The 17,007-nt window shown below is 38.1% G+C and overlaps 1 protein-coding gene across 3 annotated transcripts; it reads left to right on the plus strand.

The window, feature by feature from the left end:
* The first annotated feature begins 370 nt into the window (after window positions 1-370).
* Window positions 371-16,797, plus strand: LOC121804720 (protein furry homolog-like). Of its 3 annotated transcripts, none has more exons than XM_042204359.1 (18): window positions 371-1,041; window positions 1,669-1,856; window positions 2,322-2,440; window positions 4,060-4,105; window positions 5,028-5,100; window positions 5,268-5,325; window positions 5,706-5,801; window positions 6,578-6,695; window positions 6,766-7,032; window positions 7,251-7,352; window positions 7,499-7,853; window positions 7,943-8,056; window positions 8,741-9,366; window positions 9,482-9,678; window positions 9,882-10,104; window positions 11,496-11,615; window positions 12,069-12,842; window positions 13,310-16,797. In XM_042204359.1, the coding sequence occupies exons 2-18, from the start codon at window positions 1,761-1,763 to the stop codon at window positions 16,379-16,381; spliced, it is 6,456 nt and encodes a 2,151-aa protein (XP_042060293.1). In that variant the 5' UTR covers window positions 371-1,041; window positions 1,669-1,760; the 3' UTR covers window positions 16,382-16,797. The 3 variants fall into 3 exon arrangements, with proteins under 3 accessions (XP_042060293.1, XP_042060294.1, XP_042060292.1); XM_042204360.1 differs by having other exon boundaries at window positions 371-969; XM_042204358.1 differs by having other exon boundaries at window positions 371-653.
* The last annotated feature ends 210 nt before the right edge of the window (window positions 16,798-17,007 follow it).

The following is a 17,007-nucleotide window of genomic DNA, read 5'->3' on the forward strand; positions in this document are numbered from 1 at the left end:
CGAGATTTACAAAATATAAATATAAATCGATGATAATTTTTGAAATATTGTGAAATTGGAAGTGCAAAATATACGAATCCCTTAACTTCATCCTAAAATAAAACTTAACATGATTTTTAATAAATCAAGGAGTACGAAAATTTGTGGAACAAATAACTTGTGCCTCATTTATAAAGGTTAGTACTATAAATATGAGATAAAATATTCGATTTTTTTTATACGAATGAAACAAAGTCATTTAACTAGTGCATTGACCATTTGAACGAGAAGAGGATATAAAAAGATTATTATAATTGCATTAAGTTAAATGAAAAAGTATAAAGGGTCAGCCGAAATAGAAATACAATACTACCCCAATTCCGTGTATTACCACATTTCATACCTGGCATTGGCGACACCCATTTCCTGAGCTCCCAAATTTCCTCGTATTCTCGTTCCTGCTCACTCACTATTTAGCGCAGCTTCACACGCACACATATCGAGCTCCAGAGAGAGAGAGAGAAATTCAGGGCGACGGGAAGGTTCGGTTTAGGCCAGGTCCCGGTTGAGGGAAGGAGAGCTCAAAAATGGGGGTTAGGTCCGCTGATTTGGGTGCTGATGGGTTGATTTCCGGCGAGAAGAACGCGGTTTCAGACGGATGAATTCCGATAGAGGTTCGGAAATTAGAGCTCTTCTTCTTGTTATTGATGTTATTATTTTGTTGATGTTGTTGGATACATCCTATTCGAGAGCCGACTATTGGGTCGAGAACTTTACCCGGTAATGGATTTGAGATTGGGATTTTGGGGAATTGGGGCGTCGGTCAATCTGTCACCAGAATGAGTTGCTGTAAATGAAGATTTGATTTTTAGTCTATTGTCGACGCAGACTGGAGCATATCTGGGCATTGAAGTATTGAGTTACCCGAATTCTCAGTTTTCCTTGTTTCCAGTAGTGACTACTAAAATACTGGTTGCAAATATTTTGAATGTGAGTTTAAGTATGCTGGAATTAAGATAGTAGACTTTAGTAGCGGTGAGAGAGGTGGTCTTTTTATGTGAGGTGAGAGGGGGAGATCTTCTTGGAAAAATCTTTATTGACATTTATGACGTTAACTGTTTTGTATATTAATTTAATTTAATTTCAGTCAACACATGTTTTATTTGTATGCTAAGGTCTTCATCTTGATTTGTAGTTTAATCTCAATTTCATTTGCTATTAGGAGAATATCTTTACCGAGATTTGCATTAATCTGGCATTGTTGTTTAACGTGGAATTTGGTGGAAACACATTATTATTATGATAAGTTTTGTCACCACTGCTACTGGGCTTAAGAACTGGTTTATGCTTTATGGAATATTTTTTTTAGCTTAGTCGACTTTAATGGACTTGTAAAATGATTATCAAATTCAACATTTGGACCTTATAATATTTCCCCATTTAAGAAATTATTCAAATGTTTACTATACTCTGCTAGATGTCACTCTAAAACTTCTATATTAACAAGACTTGGGTACTGCAGCTTCTAGCTATGAGAGTAAAGAATTTCACTAAATTGTGAAATGCGTTCATATAATCTGTGTAATGTAGGAGCAGTATTTGAATCAGAAAATTTACCTTTTTAGCTACTGTAGCTGAATCTTGCTTTAATATTTTATCGGTGATTTCTGACCTGTTGCATGTGATCAGGATCGCTGATGGGGATGAACACAATGGATATAGCTAAGATGAATTTGTGAAGTTGGGAGCTGTTTATATTTTGCATTCTAGTCAGGGAAGAAATGAAGGCAGGGAGTGCGGCAAAGCTGATTGTCGATGCGCTGCTGCAGCGGTTCCTTCCTCTTGCCAGGCGACGCATTGAAACTGCTCAAGTTCAAGTAAGGTTCTTTGTGTCTGTTTTATGATACTATGATAATATAGTGATCGAGCTCTTCAATTTCCAGCATGGTTCTGTAGTTCGTTATGTCAAGTTGTAAGGTTTATTTTGGATTATGATGCACGATACCATTTAAACCTGTTATGTTCTAGCTATATGTCTTATATTGATGAAGGATCGAGAATTGTTTGTATGATATACTTACTATGTATACGGAGGCTTATATTTGTTTGGCTAAATACATGAGAGCAAGGGATGAGGCTGACCTATGTTTACATAAGGAAAAGTTGTTGGGAAATCCTAGAGAAAAAGACATAATTAGCTAAAAAGGCTATTGGCTGTCTGGGTACGAAATTAATGGTAGTTGAGTAATCCATGAAATTACTATTGTGGGAGGCTTTTATGTGCATAGCACCGGTTCTTGACTCTATATAGTTCTCATGATTATGTCTCAACAATTTTGCAGGATGGACAGTATCTTCGTCCATCAGATCCAGCTTATGAACAAGTATTGGATTCTTTAGCGATGGTGGCTCGACATACCCCTGTACCTTTACTCGAGGCTCTTTTAAGATGGAGAGAAAGGTTTTTCCTTTTCCGAAAAATTGGTTCTTGTTAATCGCCAGCCAACTTCAACATATAACATTCCTTTTATGAATTTATCGGTAAACATAGTCCTAAGATATCTTATCTCTTGAATAAATAAACCAAATAAACTCCACAAACAATCAATAAGATGTAGGAATATGTCAATCAATAAGTAGTTGATTTACTGGTTAACTTACCTTTTTCCTTTCCGGGCTAACTCATTAGAAAACTCCAACTTTGTGATTTGGACTTACTTAAAATATGTTGTAATATTGTCCTTGATGTTCTGAATTGTATCAGTCTGGCAAACGGAGCCCTTGAACAATGTTGGGCAATGACAAGAGTATGCTTGCAAATATATGTGCCCTTGACTATAAATACCCCTGCTTTAGAGAAGTGATCTTGTACTTTAGTTAAGGTTTTTTTATTATTTGAATTTTTGAATGTCTGTCGAATTACTATAGCAGATATGAAGTGTTCAAGTACTGCCTAATTTATACTATCCAGCTATAATAACATATTCTTAGCTCAATGTTAGATAGCTACCCAAAGTAACTGAGTTGTGCACCAAAAGGCTTCTTTGGGGTGACGTTTTGGATGGTCAATCCTGAAAATTGACTCTTCCAAATATCCTTCCGCACTTTGATTTGAATCAAGATTTATATGTTTTGTGAATATGGAAAGTACCAAAGCTATAGGTTTCAAATACTAGAGAGAGATGCACACATCTAGAAAATAGTGATTTAACAAACACAAGCATAATGGTGTTTGATAGTTTGCTCAATGTAATAAAAGAACAGATTCGTCCTTGTGAATTACTCCCTTTGAGTCTGTCCCATAAAAAATAGAGAATTTGGGAATGACATAGGTTTTAATGCGAAATTGGCTAAGGAGGAGATAGAAAGAAAAAGTGGTTGGAGTATTGTTAGTGGAAAAAAGGGCCCACCTCATTAGAAAGAAAAAGTTGCTAAAAATAGAAATAGTCTAGTTTTAGGAGACAGACTAAAATGGCAAAAGTAGACTATTTTTTTGGGATGGAGGGAGAAGAAGACTATGGCATAAGGAATCACAGCCATAGCCTCGAAGGATGTAAAGCTATTCCAGTGAGAGAATGATATCAATTAGGTTGAAAAACTAGATAAGCCATTGCCGCTTTTGTTTTCTTCTTTATTGAGTTGGCTGAAGCTCTTAATTGCTTGATTGATGAAACTTTCCCTCGTACCAGCTTTGCATTACTTTGTAGCTTTCTCTCCAGATAATATTCCAGATCATTATGTAACTTCCCTAAGGTTACCAAAAATGTTTTAATCTTCCCTTAGATAATCTAAGCTATTCAGCATAATTATAGGATAGATATTCACTTTTTCTGATGATCAAATCTCAATTTCAATTTGATATGAAATCATAGGGGCTTGATTAAATTTTCAGATATTAACACGCAAGCTTGACTGGAAAGGTGTATTTATGATAAGAATCCCATCTTATAGTGGCTTTGAATGGTTATTGTTTGATTGTCTAAGGTAGTAGTGCTATGTAGTAGGGATATATGTTATATACGTATGACCTTAATATATATTCATTTGGATTTAAGAAGGGCTTTTGGGTTAATTATGCAGTGAATCTCCAAAAGGTGCTAATGATGCTTCAACATTTCAAAGGAAGGTTAGTCTCTCTTCATTCTTATGAATGATTACTTTCACATTCTTACACACCCTGTTAGGGTAGTTTTTGTATCTTGTTTTTGTATCTTTGTTAGTTTTTGTTTCCTTGTCCTTTTTCCCTTTCATTTGTAGCTTGTATAGAAGAGTTGTGCTAAGATGATTCTATGTGGAAGGCAGGATTTGAAAAATAATTAGACCCTGAATAACAAAAGAATGATTCAATGTGATGAAAGTGTATTAATTGCATAGTGATGCACTTGAAACAGAACAAACAATTTTAACCAGAACATGCATCTGATTCTTAATAGCCTAGCCTGAGAGTATCTAGCTATATCATCACACCAATTTTCTTAGTGAAGGATGTGGCATTAAACTTCTCAAGCTCTAGTCTTTTTAGGCTTCTATATCTTAGTTGCTTCTAAACAAAATCTGATAAGACATCTAAAATAACATAATCTTGAGAAGAACTTGGAGCTCTTCAGAAAGCATCAGAGTATATATTTTTTGTCCTGTAACTGCATATTGTAAAACTTGTGTGCTGCGCATGATGATGATTATGAGAACGCTGGTTTCATGTGAAACCTTTTATTGTTGTAACAACTAACAAATTATATTGTTGGTTTGATGCATGCTGGATAGATTAATTATCTTAAAGAAAGAAATAAATCATGCAGGGGTCCATTAAAAGATGCGAACAAATTGACTAAAAGTTAAATATTACTATCATTCTATGACAGTAATATGGATTGGACGTGACAGTTTTGATGCTTAAGTGGGATTGGCTTAAATGATATACTGGTCCCAGGAGAACCAATTTAGTTTTATCTTCTTTTTTCTGAAGCGATAGATTTTAATTTTCAAGTGTTCTATAGTACACTCAATTCTTAATAACTTTAGTTTGCTTATGATGCGTAATCATACAGCTTGCAGTGGAATGTATTTTTTGCTCTGCATGCATTCGCTTTGTTGAATGCTGTCCACAAGAAGGACTTACAGGTTTGTTTGTGCAGTTATGGTCCCTTGAATCTTTAGCTACCCATTAAAAAAATTCCTGATTTATGTTTGTAATCTATCTTCCGCTGGCTGGGACTTCTCTCCCCTCCTCCACGCCCTTAACGAGGAAAGAAGATTCAAAATTTCTAATGAGCTTCCTCTTTTGACAGAAAAACTTTGGATTGGGCTTGAAAACTTTGTCTTTGACTGGTTGATTAATGCAGACAGGTAACCATGGCTTAATCTAGAAAATGATGGATGATTGCAAATTCCAATCTGACTATCCACCTCCGCACCTGACTTCTACTACATTTATGACATCTTTGTGTGGTGTATCTTCGGTCGTTGATGTGTATGACACCTATAAAGTTACATAATTGGATTGAGTTTTCTGTTGGCTAAAGCTAAAGAGGTTTTCACGCCATACAGAGTGGACATATATAAGTGTTTTAGAGCATAAACAATTAAACATGCCATCATTATTGTGGTTGTAGTTATGTTTATCTATAATTGTCTTGTTGGTTTTAATAGTGAAGATGTTGTTTTAGGGCATAAAAATGTCCTCACTTATTTTATTTTTAATTTTCTCTGGATTCATTGCAATGCAGGGTTGTCAGCCAAGTAGAATATCCTTCTCTTGTTGACTTAAGGGGACTTCTGCTTGACCTAGTCGCTCAGCTCCTGGGTGCTTTATCACGTATCAGGTATGAATATGGTAGTATATTGATAACATTCATGTGCACAGCCAGTTATCATAACATAACAAAGGGAAAAGCTTAGCATAATATATCTGCTGGGGGTATCTGCTGAACGTTTTCTGAAAGATGTTAATTTATGTTTCCCTGATCCTCAAGTTGGTTTCCTTGTGTTTACTCATTTAACACTCAGGTTAAGTTATAATTATGTTTGGAAAATAGGAAAATGAGTTTGAAGTAGTGAACGAAGTTGTTACTGTTGTTTGTTGTTACATAATTTTATGTGTATGATATGAACTGCAGCACTTTTACACGTTGGATATGTCAATATACTTGTCAAATAATACTGATTGGAGTTATGGATTCCTAATTATTAAAAGTGGATGATGCGACTTCAAGTTTATATAGCTTTGTTTCTTATATATGAGGACTCAATTAATGCCATGATCAACACAGATTTAAGGAAAATTGTTTCTTTTGGATGAACACTTTTACACAAGAAAACATTTATGAGCTCCATTTATAATGACCAAGCTGTAATACCTTTTATATTTAGGAGATATCTCAGTAAAATATACTGTATTTTTGTGTCAGCAAGACTTGAGAGTGATAGTCTGTATCATTTCTGCTATTTATTGGAAATTTGGAACTTGTCGCTAGACTATTAACATTTCTTCAGTTTCATCATCTGTCAATAACTTTTATTATTGATTATGTGCTTTTGAAGCCTTTATGTTGCACTAAAACCTGGTTCAGTATTTGCATGCTTTTATTGTTTTCTACAGATTTAGTTCCGTGACTGAACGCTTCTTCATGGAACTTAATACTCGCCGAATCGATACTAGTATTGCAAGGAGTGAAACACTGAGTATTATCAATGGGATGCGTTACCTCAAACTTGGGGTATGCCTAAATTATTCTCACTGATCATTAAGCTGTTACAAAACATTTTTGACGAAGAGATGGTATTCAGGTTAAAACAGAGGGAGGTCTGAATGCATCTGCCTCCTTTGTAGCAAAAGCCAACCCTCTAAATCGCGCCCCTCACAAGCGTAAAAGCGAACTTCACCATGCACTTTGCAACATGCTTTCAAATATACTAGCACCACTTGCTGACGGTGGAAAAAGTCAGTGGCCTCCTACTGGCGTTGAACCTGCTTTGACCTTTTGGTATGATGCTGTTGCACGAATACGAGTGCAGTTGATGCATTGGATGGACAAACAAAGTAAACATATAGCTGTAAGTTTCAGCCTTGCAAATTTCCAGTCGCTTTTACAATTAATTAATTTAGTTTTGATGATAATGTACGTATTATAATTTGGGGGGTTGAAACATAATGCTTGTCCAGTACACTCTTCATGCGTTACCTTATATCGTATGCTAAAGAAGTTATCTGTTTGAAAATTTTAAAATGTATCTTTCACGGTTTGACTCATGTGAGTTTTTTCTTTGTTTAGGTTGGTTACCCTTTGGTAACCCTTCTCCTATGTCTTGGTGACCCTAATGTTTTCCTCGGCAATATTGGTTCGCACATGGAACAACTATACAAGCATCTAAGGGTAAGTTTAGAAATATAGTCTACATTGTTAGGATTTGTTACCTGCGTAAATAATTTTGTGCCACCTATTTGTGTGTTACTGTGTTTATTTATAATTTTATGCTGTCTTCTAGGCTTAATTAGTATTTTATTGATTTTATGTTTCAGGATAAGAACCACCGGTTCATGGCATTAGATTGTCTGCATCGTGTTCTGAGGTTTTACTTGAGTGTCCATGGGGATAAACAGCCTCCTAATCGTGTATGGGATTACCTAGACAGTGTTACCTCTCAACTTTTGACGATCCTCAGAAAAGGAATGCTCACACAGGATGTCCAACATGACAAACTTGTGGAATTCTGTGTAACTATAGCAGAACATAATCTTGATTTTGCAATGAATCACACGATTCTGGAATTGCTGAAGCAAGATAGTCCGGAGGCAAAGGTGATTGGTCTTCGTGCATTGCTTGCCATTGTTATGTCTCCTACTAGCCAGCATGCTGGGTTGGAAATTCTTCACGGTAGTCTTAATTCTTTATCTATCGAGTATGCCATGTCTTTTTCCTTTAGAAAATCAGACCTTATCTTACAATTTGTGCTGCATTTGCAGTTCATAATATTGGTCACTACATCCCTAAAGTTAAGGCTGCAATTGAAGCCATTTTAAGATCTTGCCATAGAACCTATAGCCAGGCTCTTCTTACTTCCTCAAGGACCACAATAGGTATATTCTAAAGCTCTTGCAAGTCTTTATGCCCAATTTATTGTATATTCTAAAGCTCTTGCAAGTCTTTATGCCCAATGATGGGAAATTATCTGGGCATGTTTATCTTCACATCGCATGAAGCATTATAAAGTTGGCAAATATATATTTTGATTTATTGTTATTCATCATTTAAGCTCAGTGTTTCTAAAACTCTCTCAAGAAAGAGGAAGATCTGGAAATCGAACTGCTATAAATTAATCTTTCCTGAACTTGTACCTGATTTCTAGAAACATGTATTGAACGGAAATTGTTATATCACATGTTGGGCCGCTCGTATGCCTAACTTCTCATGTTGCTCATACCTTTCTTACAACTTTAGTGCATTCAGTGAGCAAGATGTCATTTGAATCTTTTAGTGCCACTTTAGTTCAACCTCATTCAGTGTTACCATTCCAAGGGTTTATTAGATTCTTATCCACCCCTTGTACTATCACGGCCTCGTTTCTTGGGTTTAATTCAAATGTTTATATTATTTGAGCATGATTTTGGCATGTATAAGTAGTTAATAGCACCAACCATTTATATCCTAGACATCTGAATTACACCTGTGAGATGGTCATTTGACTGCTTTATATGATTCCGACCTGCCTCCTGTTGTATGTTCTGCACCACATGGACATAAAACTGATAAATAGTTTTCAGATGCTGTCACGAAAGAGAAATCCCAAGGGTATCTTTTTCGTTCGGTGCTAAAGTGCATACCCTATCTCATAGAGGAAGTTGGAAGAAGTGATAAAATCACGGAAATAATACCTCAGCATGGCATTAGCATTGATCCTGGAGTTCGTGAGGAAGCTGTGCAGGTCCTGAACAGAATTGTGAGGTACCTCCCTCATCGACGCTTTGCAGTTATGAGAGGGATGGCAAATTTCATCCTACATCTTCCAGATGAGTTCCCCCTTCTTATTCAGACATCATTGGGACGCCTTCTTGAACTCATGCGTTTTTGGAGAGCTTGCCTATTAGATGATAAAATGGAAAATGATGCACTTGATGCAAAACGTATACACCGAAATGAGGGAATGAAGAGGTCCTCATTCAATTCTCAAGAGGCTCTTGAGTTCCGTGCTTCAGAGATAGATGCAGTTGGTCTTATATTCCTAAGTTCTGTAGATAGTCAGATAAGGCATACTGCTTTGGAGTTGTTGCGTTGTGTCCGTGCGTTACGACATGATATTCGGGAACTCTGCATGCAAGAACGTCCAGATCATATCTTGAAAAGTGAGGCTGAACCAATATTCATAATCGACGTTCTAGAAGAGAATGGGGTAAGTGAAAGATTCGGCTCCAGTTGCTTCTGTTCTTAGAGTCTGTTTCATTTTCATGTTCGCAATATTAAACGTTTCATACCATGTTTTCAAGTATGAGTTGAATTTATTACAGGATGATATTGTTCAGAGCTGCTACTGGGATTCTGGTCGTCCTTTTGATCTGAAACGTGAGTCGGATGCTGTATCTCCTGATGTAACTCTCCAGTCTATAATGTTTGAGAGTCCTGATAAGTATAGATGGGCTCGATGCCTTAGTGAAATTGTCAAGTATGCTGCTGAACTCTGTCCTAGTTCTGTCCGGGAGGCAAAGTAAGTATTGCCTTTATGCTACCTAATGTTTTCTCTGAATATATGTGAAGTCTTTCTATAAAGCAGCAAGCTTGAGGAAATCGTTACCCTAACAATACAATAAGCTGTGCAATTAAATAACAAAGCTGTGGTGGTTTATACATAATCAGTTATTCAGGTTCTCTATTACTGTATTCAAACAGTTAATTTATCATATATTGCAGATTAGAGATTATTCAGCGTCTTGCTCATATCACACCAATGGAATTGGGGGGGAAGGCTTATCAATCGCAGGATACTGACAATAAGCTGGATCAGTGGCTCATGTATGCAATGTTTGCATGCTCATGTCCCCTTGATAGTCGAGAAGGTGGTGGTTCAGTAGCGACAAAAGAACTATTCCATCTGATTTTACCTTCCCTCAAATCTGGTTCTGAACTACATATAGTAAGTGGTTGCTACTGCCAACAATCTTTGAAAATGTTTCTGTGGATCTATGTTCTGATATCATTTCTCCTTTCAGTTTATGCAAATGATGAAGCAGCCTGTAGGAAATCTCTGTTGTATAATTTATTGATTGGTTTCTATAAAAGATCAGTTTATGGATTCAATTCCAATGAAATTGGCATCAGTCTGAAAGGACCCTCTGAAGCTGCTAGGGAACCACTCTAAGGAAAACTTGTTGGATTTAGATAACATAATTTTTTGCATATAAGTAATTTAGTGCTAAGCAGATTGAGAATGAATATCTCAATTGTGATGTGTTCTCCTCTTAAAACTGGTTAAAAAGGTCCCTATAAAAGTCAAATTCAATGTGAAAATGTTTTCCGCTTTCCCCTCGTTTTAGAGTGGGGGAATGTGTATAGAGTTACAAAACCAGCATTTCATGTTGTACAGATCAATTAGTATAGTTTTGAGAAGTAAAGGATAATATCTTAACATGTGGGATACACATTCTAACTGTTTGAGGATGTGTCTTAAAGTTAAATAAAAAACATTTTGGTAAAATTCTGTGAATTGATGTATTGCTGCACAAGATCCTTATGTGCATAGCAAAGCCATATCTGATGATAATGCTGGTGAGTTTTCTAGAGCACAAGAGGCTAGTGTTTCTCTATGTGAATAGCCAAATAAACATAAAAGGTTGCTTTTGCACTAGGGGAAATGTTAAATTGATAACAAATGATGGATCTTTCCTCTGCTAGTATGATACTATTCTATTTGCATATGTATGGGGATTCTTGGGTGATGTAAACTGCTGACACTTTGTCTTTGTATTGTGAGTTACTCCACTTCCTCAAGAGAAAGAATATCACTCTCACACAAAATTTGCAATTGACTGGTTCTATGCTTTGTTAACTTGGCATCTCATCGCATAGCACAAATTATTTCCTCACCTGGATTGTTTTAGCTAGGTAATAGTGTCAAATATGCTGATTTTTATGGTTGCACCCCATTATAAGATAAAGGTGGTTTCATCAATATATTTTGGCATTGTGCATGGAGATTGGCATAGTATTAGAACTGCAAAGCATGCTGAGTATTGCTAAATAAATCATGACGTTTAGGTTGTTTTGTGAATTTGACTTGACTTTTAAAACACTAAGTACAACTTTCTATCGATTTTATAGCAATTTCAACACCTCTAAGATTTCCAGTGATGACATGTCACCATTTCATTGGTACGTCAACCCCATTTCCGGGAAAAGGTTGTTTGTTGAAAAAATTGGGTGTGTTAAATTTAATGAAAATCAAAGGTGGTGGTATTGTTGAACATTATAAAAGTCATGGGGAAACAATTATATTCTAACTAATATTTACTATCTCTGCACTTGCAGCATGGAGCCACCATGGCACTTGGTCACTCACATCTGGATATTTGCGAGATAATGTTCAGTGAGCTTGCATCATTTATAGATGAGGTGTCTATGGAAACAGAGGGAAAACCAAAGTGGAAGGTATATTTCCAATGGAACACTACAGACTGTTCGAGTTTCCCAGTCTTTTGTTCCGTCTTTCTCTGTCCCTTCTAAATACCTTGGTTCATATTCTTTCTCGATAAAGAATTGCATAATTGCACCTACTCATTTTGTAAAGATGGTGTATTGTGATTGCTGGTCTATTACATGAACATGTCGATGGGGATGTTTTTGACATTTCACAAAGTCTTTCCTCCAAAAAGTCAGCAAAATACACCCACAGGTTGTCAGGTCATGCATTTTTGCAAGGCTCCTCCTCATATGGTCTTACTTTAAGGAAGTAGAGATTTTAACAGAGTAATACATATGAAACTAAGATCAGTCTGTATCAATACTCAATATAGCACATACCTGGCATTTTTCGTTCTTGTTTCTCTCTGTCTCTAGCCTTAATTGTTGCTGTTGGTTTGACTTATAAACTGGTATTTACAGAGTCAAAAGTCCCGCCGAGAAGAACTTCGTATCCATATCTCAAACATATACCGCACAGTTGCTGAAAAAGTATGGCCTGGCATGTTAGGCCGCAAACCAGTTTTTCGCCTTCATTTCTTGAAGTTCATTGAAGAAACAACTAGGCAGATTTTGACATCGCCTCCTGAGAACTTTCAAGAGATACAACCTCTCCGATATGCACTAGCTTCCGTTCTGAGATTTTTGGCTCCTGAATTTGTTGATTCAAAGTCTGAGAAATTTGATATTAGAACAAGAAAGAGACTTTTTGATCTCCTCATTACCTGGGGTGATGATACAGGCAGTACCTGGAATCAGGATGGTGTTGGTGATTATCGACGTGAAGTTGAACGTTACAAGTCAAGTCAGCATTCAAGGTCAAAGGACTCAATTGACAAGCTTTCATTTGATAAAGAACTGGGTGAACAAGTTGAAGCAATACAGTGGGCCTCCATGAATGCAATGGCCTCTCTGTTGTATGGACCATGCTTTGATGACAATGCACGGAAAATGAGTGGCCGTGTTATTTCGTGGATCAATAGCCTATTTATTGAGCCTGCACCCAGAGCGCCATTTGGATTTTCACCAGCTGATTCAAGAACTCCATCTTTACCAAAATATACTGGAGATGTTGGGCGGGCAGCAACCAGCCGTGATAGGCATAGAGGAGGTCACCATCGAGTGTCTCTGGCAAAATTGGCCCTGAAGAACCTTCTCCTCACTAACTTAGACCTATTTCCTGCCTGCATTGACCAGGTAAACCATGAAGCCCGGTACTTTACTAAACTATCAGTTTTCATGTTTGCCATGGGCATTCTCACAAGAGGCTCTTTTATTTTACCAAATTGTGGACAACACAAACATGTTTTTTTTATTAAGTGGAGTAACTAATGTTCCGTGACTCCGTCTTGAACTTAATGTTTGAATTAGCTGTGCTTTTAATCATTGTATCTTCTATTAGTTTTATTTTTGATGTCCAAATCTTGCATTTACCGCTAGTTAGTAGTGGCTGCCTAAGTGCATCTCATATCATCATTATGGTAGTAAATTTGATGTGGCAAAGACTTCTTAATTAGGCATATTTATACACATATTAAAACTCCATGTGTACATGTATATCGTATTGTATGCTTCTCAGACCGGGGTACTCTTTCAGCATTCACATTACCTAATTATTTATTATTTTACCTGACACTACTGATTAGATTTAATATTTGGTGCAGTGCTACTATTCTGATGCTGCAATAGCTGATGGATACTTCAGTGTCTTGGCCGAAGTCTACATGCGTCAAGAGATTCCAAAATGTGAAATTCAGAGGCTATTAAGCTTGATCCTTTACAAAGTGGTGGATCCATCAAGGCAAATTCGTGATGATGCTCTTCAAATGCTTGAGACGCTCTCTGTTCGTGAGTGGGCTGAGGATGGTGTTGAGGGTGCAGGTAGCTATCGAGCTGCTGTTGTTGGCAACCTTCCTGACTCTTATCAACAGTTCCAATACAAACTCTCTTGTAAACTTGCTAAAGATCATCCAGAATTGAGCCAACTCCTTTGTGAAGAGATAATGCAAAGGCAACTTGACGCAGTGGACATAATTGCACAACATCAAGTTTTGACGTGTATGGCTCCGTGGATCGAGAACCTCAACTTTTGGAAATTGAAGGACTCTGGTTGGAGTGATAGATTGTTAAAGAGTCTTTATTATGTAACATGGCGCCATGGGGATCAATTCCCTGATGAAATTGAGAAGCTATGGAGCACAATAGCTAGTAAACCTAGGAATATAAGTCCTGTTCTGGATTTCTTGATCACAAAAGGGATTGAGGATTGTGATTCAAATGCATCAGCTGAAATAAGTGGAGCATTTGCCACTTATTTCTCAGTTGCCAAGAGGGTTAGTTTATACCTAGCTCGAATTTGCCCACAGCGTACTATTGATCACTTGGTTTACCAATTGGCTCAGCGGATGCTTGAAGACACTGTGGAGCCTCTGAGACTTGGTGCAAATAAAGGTGATGCTGGAGGAATTGTCCTAGAGTTCTCTCAGGCACCTGCTGTGGCCCAAATAACTTCCACCGTGGACAGCCAGCCTCACATGTCACCTTTACTTGTTCGTGGATCTCTTGACGGACCGCTAAGGAACACCAGCGGAAGCTTGAGCTGGCGAACAGCAGCTGTTGGTGGCAGAAGTGCTTCAGGTCCATTAACTCCTTTGCCCCCAGAGCTTGGTATTGTTCCTGTAACTGCTGGTCGCTCAGGGCAACTTCTACCTGCACTGGTCAACATGTCCGGGCCACTAATTGGGGTTCGGAGTTCAACAGGAAGTTTACGAAGTCGTCATGTATCTCGAGACAGTGGAGATTACCTCATTGATACCCCAAATTCTGGGGAAGATGTATTGCACCCAGGAACTGGCGCTCATGGCGTGAATGCTAAAGAACTTCTGTCAGCATTGCAAGGCCATCAGCAACATACATTGACTCAGGCGGACATCGCATTGATTCTTTTAGCTGAAATTGCCTATGAGAATGATGAGGATTTTAGAGAGCATTTGCCACTTCTCTTTCATGTTACATTCGTCTCAATGGACAGTTCAGAGGATATTGTGTTGGAGCACTGCCAACATCTCCTTGTTAATCTGCTGTATTCACTTGCTGGTCGGCACTTAGAACTGTATGATGTGGAGCATAGTGATGGAGAGAACAAGCAACAGGTTGTCAGCCTGATCAAATATGTCCAATCGAAGAGAGGTAGCATGATGTGGGAGAATGAGGACCCCACACTAGTCAGGACTGAGCTGCCAAGTGCAGCACTCTTATCTGCTCTTGTGCAGAGTATGGTTGATGCAATTTTTTTCCAAGGAGATCTTAGAGAAACCTGGGGGGCAGAAGCACTAAAATGGGCTATGGAATGCACATCAAGGCACCTTGCTTGCCGGTCCCACCAAATATACCGTGCATTACGGCCACGTGTCACAAATGATGCATGTGTCTCTCTCCTTCGCTGCTTGCACAGATGCCTGGGAAATCCAGTACCATCAGTTTTGGGATTTGTTATGGAAATTTTGTTAACTTTGCAGGTGATGGTGGAAAATATGGAACCTGAGAAAGTAATACTCTATCCACAACTCTTCTGGGGCTGCGTTGCCATGATGCACACAGACTTTATTCATGTATACTGCCAGGTGCTTGAGCTTTTCTCTCGGGTAATTTATCGTCTATCGTTCAGGGACACGACAACAGAAAATGTGCTGCTCTCAAGCATGCCACGTGATGAGCTCGATACAGGCATATCAGATGGTCCTGATTTTCAGCGTATGGAGTCAAGGATTGTAGCAGAAGTATCACCGTCAACTTCAAAAGTTCCTGCATTTGATGGAGTGCAGCCTCTCGTCCTTAAAGGTCTGATGTCCACTGTCAGCCATGGTGTTTCCATTGAAGTTCTCTCTCAAATTACAGTGCCGTCCTGTGACTCAATATTCGGTGATACAGAAACCCGCCTCTTGATGCATATCACTGGCTTACTTCCATGGCTGTGCTTACAGCTGAGTCAGGATGCAGTGGTGGGACCAACTTCGCCGCTGCAACAACACTATCATAAGGCTTGTACTGTTGCAACCAACATTGCAATATGGTGCCGGGCCAAATCATTGGATGAGTTAGCAACTGTGTTCATGGCTTATGCCTCAGGAGAGATTAAGGGTATAGAAAATCTTCTTGCTTGTGTCTCACCATTACTGTGCAATGAGTGGTTTCCCAAACACTCTGCTCTGGCTTTTGGGCATCTTCTCCGGCTGCTAGAGAAAGGGCCAGTCGAGTATCAACGTGTAATACTTCTTATGCTGAAGGCACTACTCCAACATACTCCTGTAGATGCTGCACAGAGTCCTCACATGTATGCGATTGTATCCCAGCTGGTCGAGAGTACTCTGTGCTGGGAAGCTCTCAGTGTTCTCGAAGCACTCTTACAAAGCTGTAGCTCTATACCAGGGTCCCATCCACATGATCTGGGTTCTTTCGAGAATGGATTTATGGGAATGGATGAGAAGATCCTCGTCCCTCAGACATCTTTCAAAGCTCGAAGTGGGCCTTTGCAGTTTGCCGGGGGGCTCGGATTTGGGACAGGCTTGACTCCGTCCGGGCAAGCTAATGCCATTGAATCTAGTACATCACAAAAAGAATTAACACTGCAAAATACCCGTTTGATGCTAGGGCGAGTCCTTGATAGTTGTGCTCTTGGTCGACGGAGGGACTACAGAAGGCTGGTCCCCTTTGTAACTACCATTGGGAACTTGTAGATCGATCCACACCATGCTTCTTCGTCCTGCATGTGGTTTATTACAGTCCACTGGGGATGGGTGGGAGGGAAGGGATGTCTGGTTAATGTAAATAGTTATTTACCTAATTAGATATAGTTGTTGTTCCATGATGTGAGGTTGATAGGTTTTGTTCATTGGTAGGAGGTAATATCTCTTGCATAAGTTTTGTGAAAACTTTGTTAGTTTATGGAGTACATGCTATGATCTCAATTGTTGGTACATACATTCAGCTGTGTGGAATGAGATGTACATATAGATATTTTTGTCATGGATTACTGGGTAGCTATATATCATCTAGGCTTTGAAGCATTTTTTAGCACTGTGTCGGACAATTTTATCTTTGTGATACTTTTTCCATTATTTATAACTGAATGTAAATTCGAATTTTGGTGTTATTTCTAATTGTATTTTGCAAAATTAATTGATTGTATTAAGGTCATTGATTCATTGGATGTGTGAGGTCTACTTATGGAGGATTTCCAATTTGTTTTCCAAGATCTCGATTGAAACTCATGTGAGACAGCATTTTTTTAAATTTAGTATATTTTCATTTCCAAAATATTGGAACATCAAAACTGATATCAATCTGGTTAGTCCATTAGATT

The sequence above is a fragment of the Salvia splendens genome, chromosome 5 (genome assembly GCF_004379255.2).
Source record: "Salvia splendens isolate huo1 chromosome 5, SspV2, whole genome shotgun sequence".
Taxonomy (NCBI): domain Eukaryota; kingdom Viridiplantae; phylum Streptophyta; class Magnoliopsida; order Lamiales; family Lamiaceae; genus Salvia; species Salvia splendens.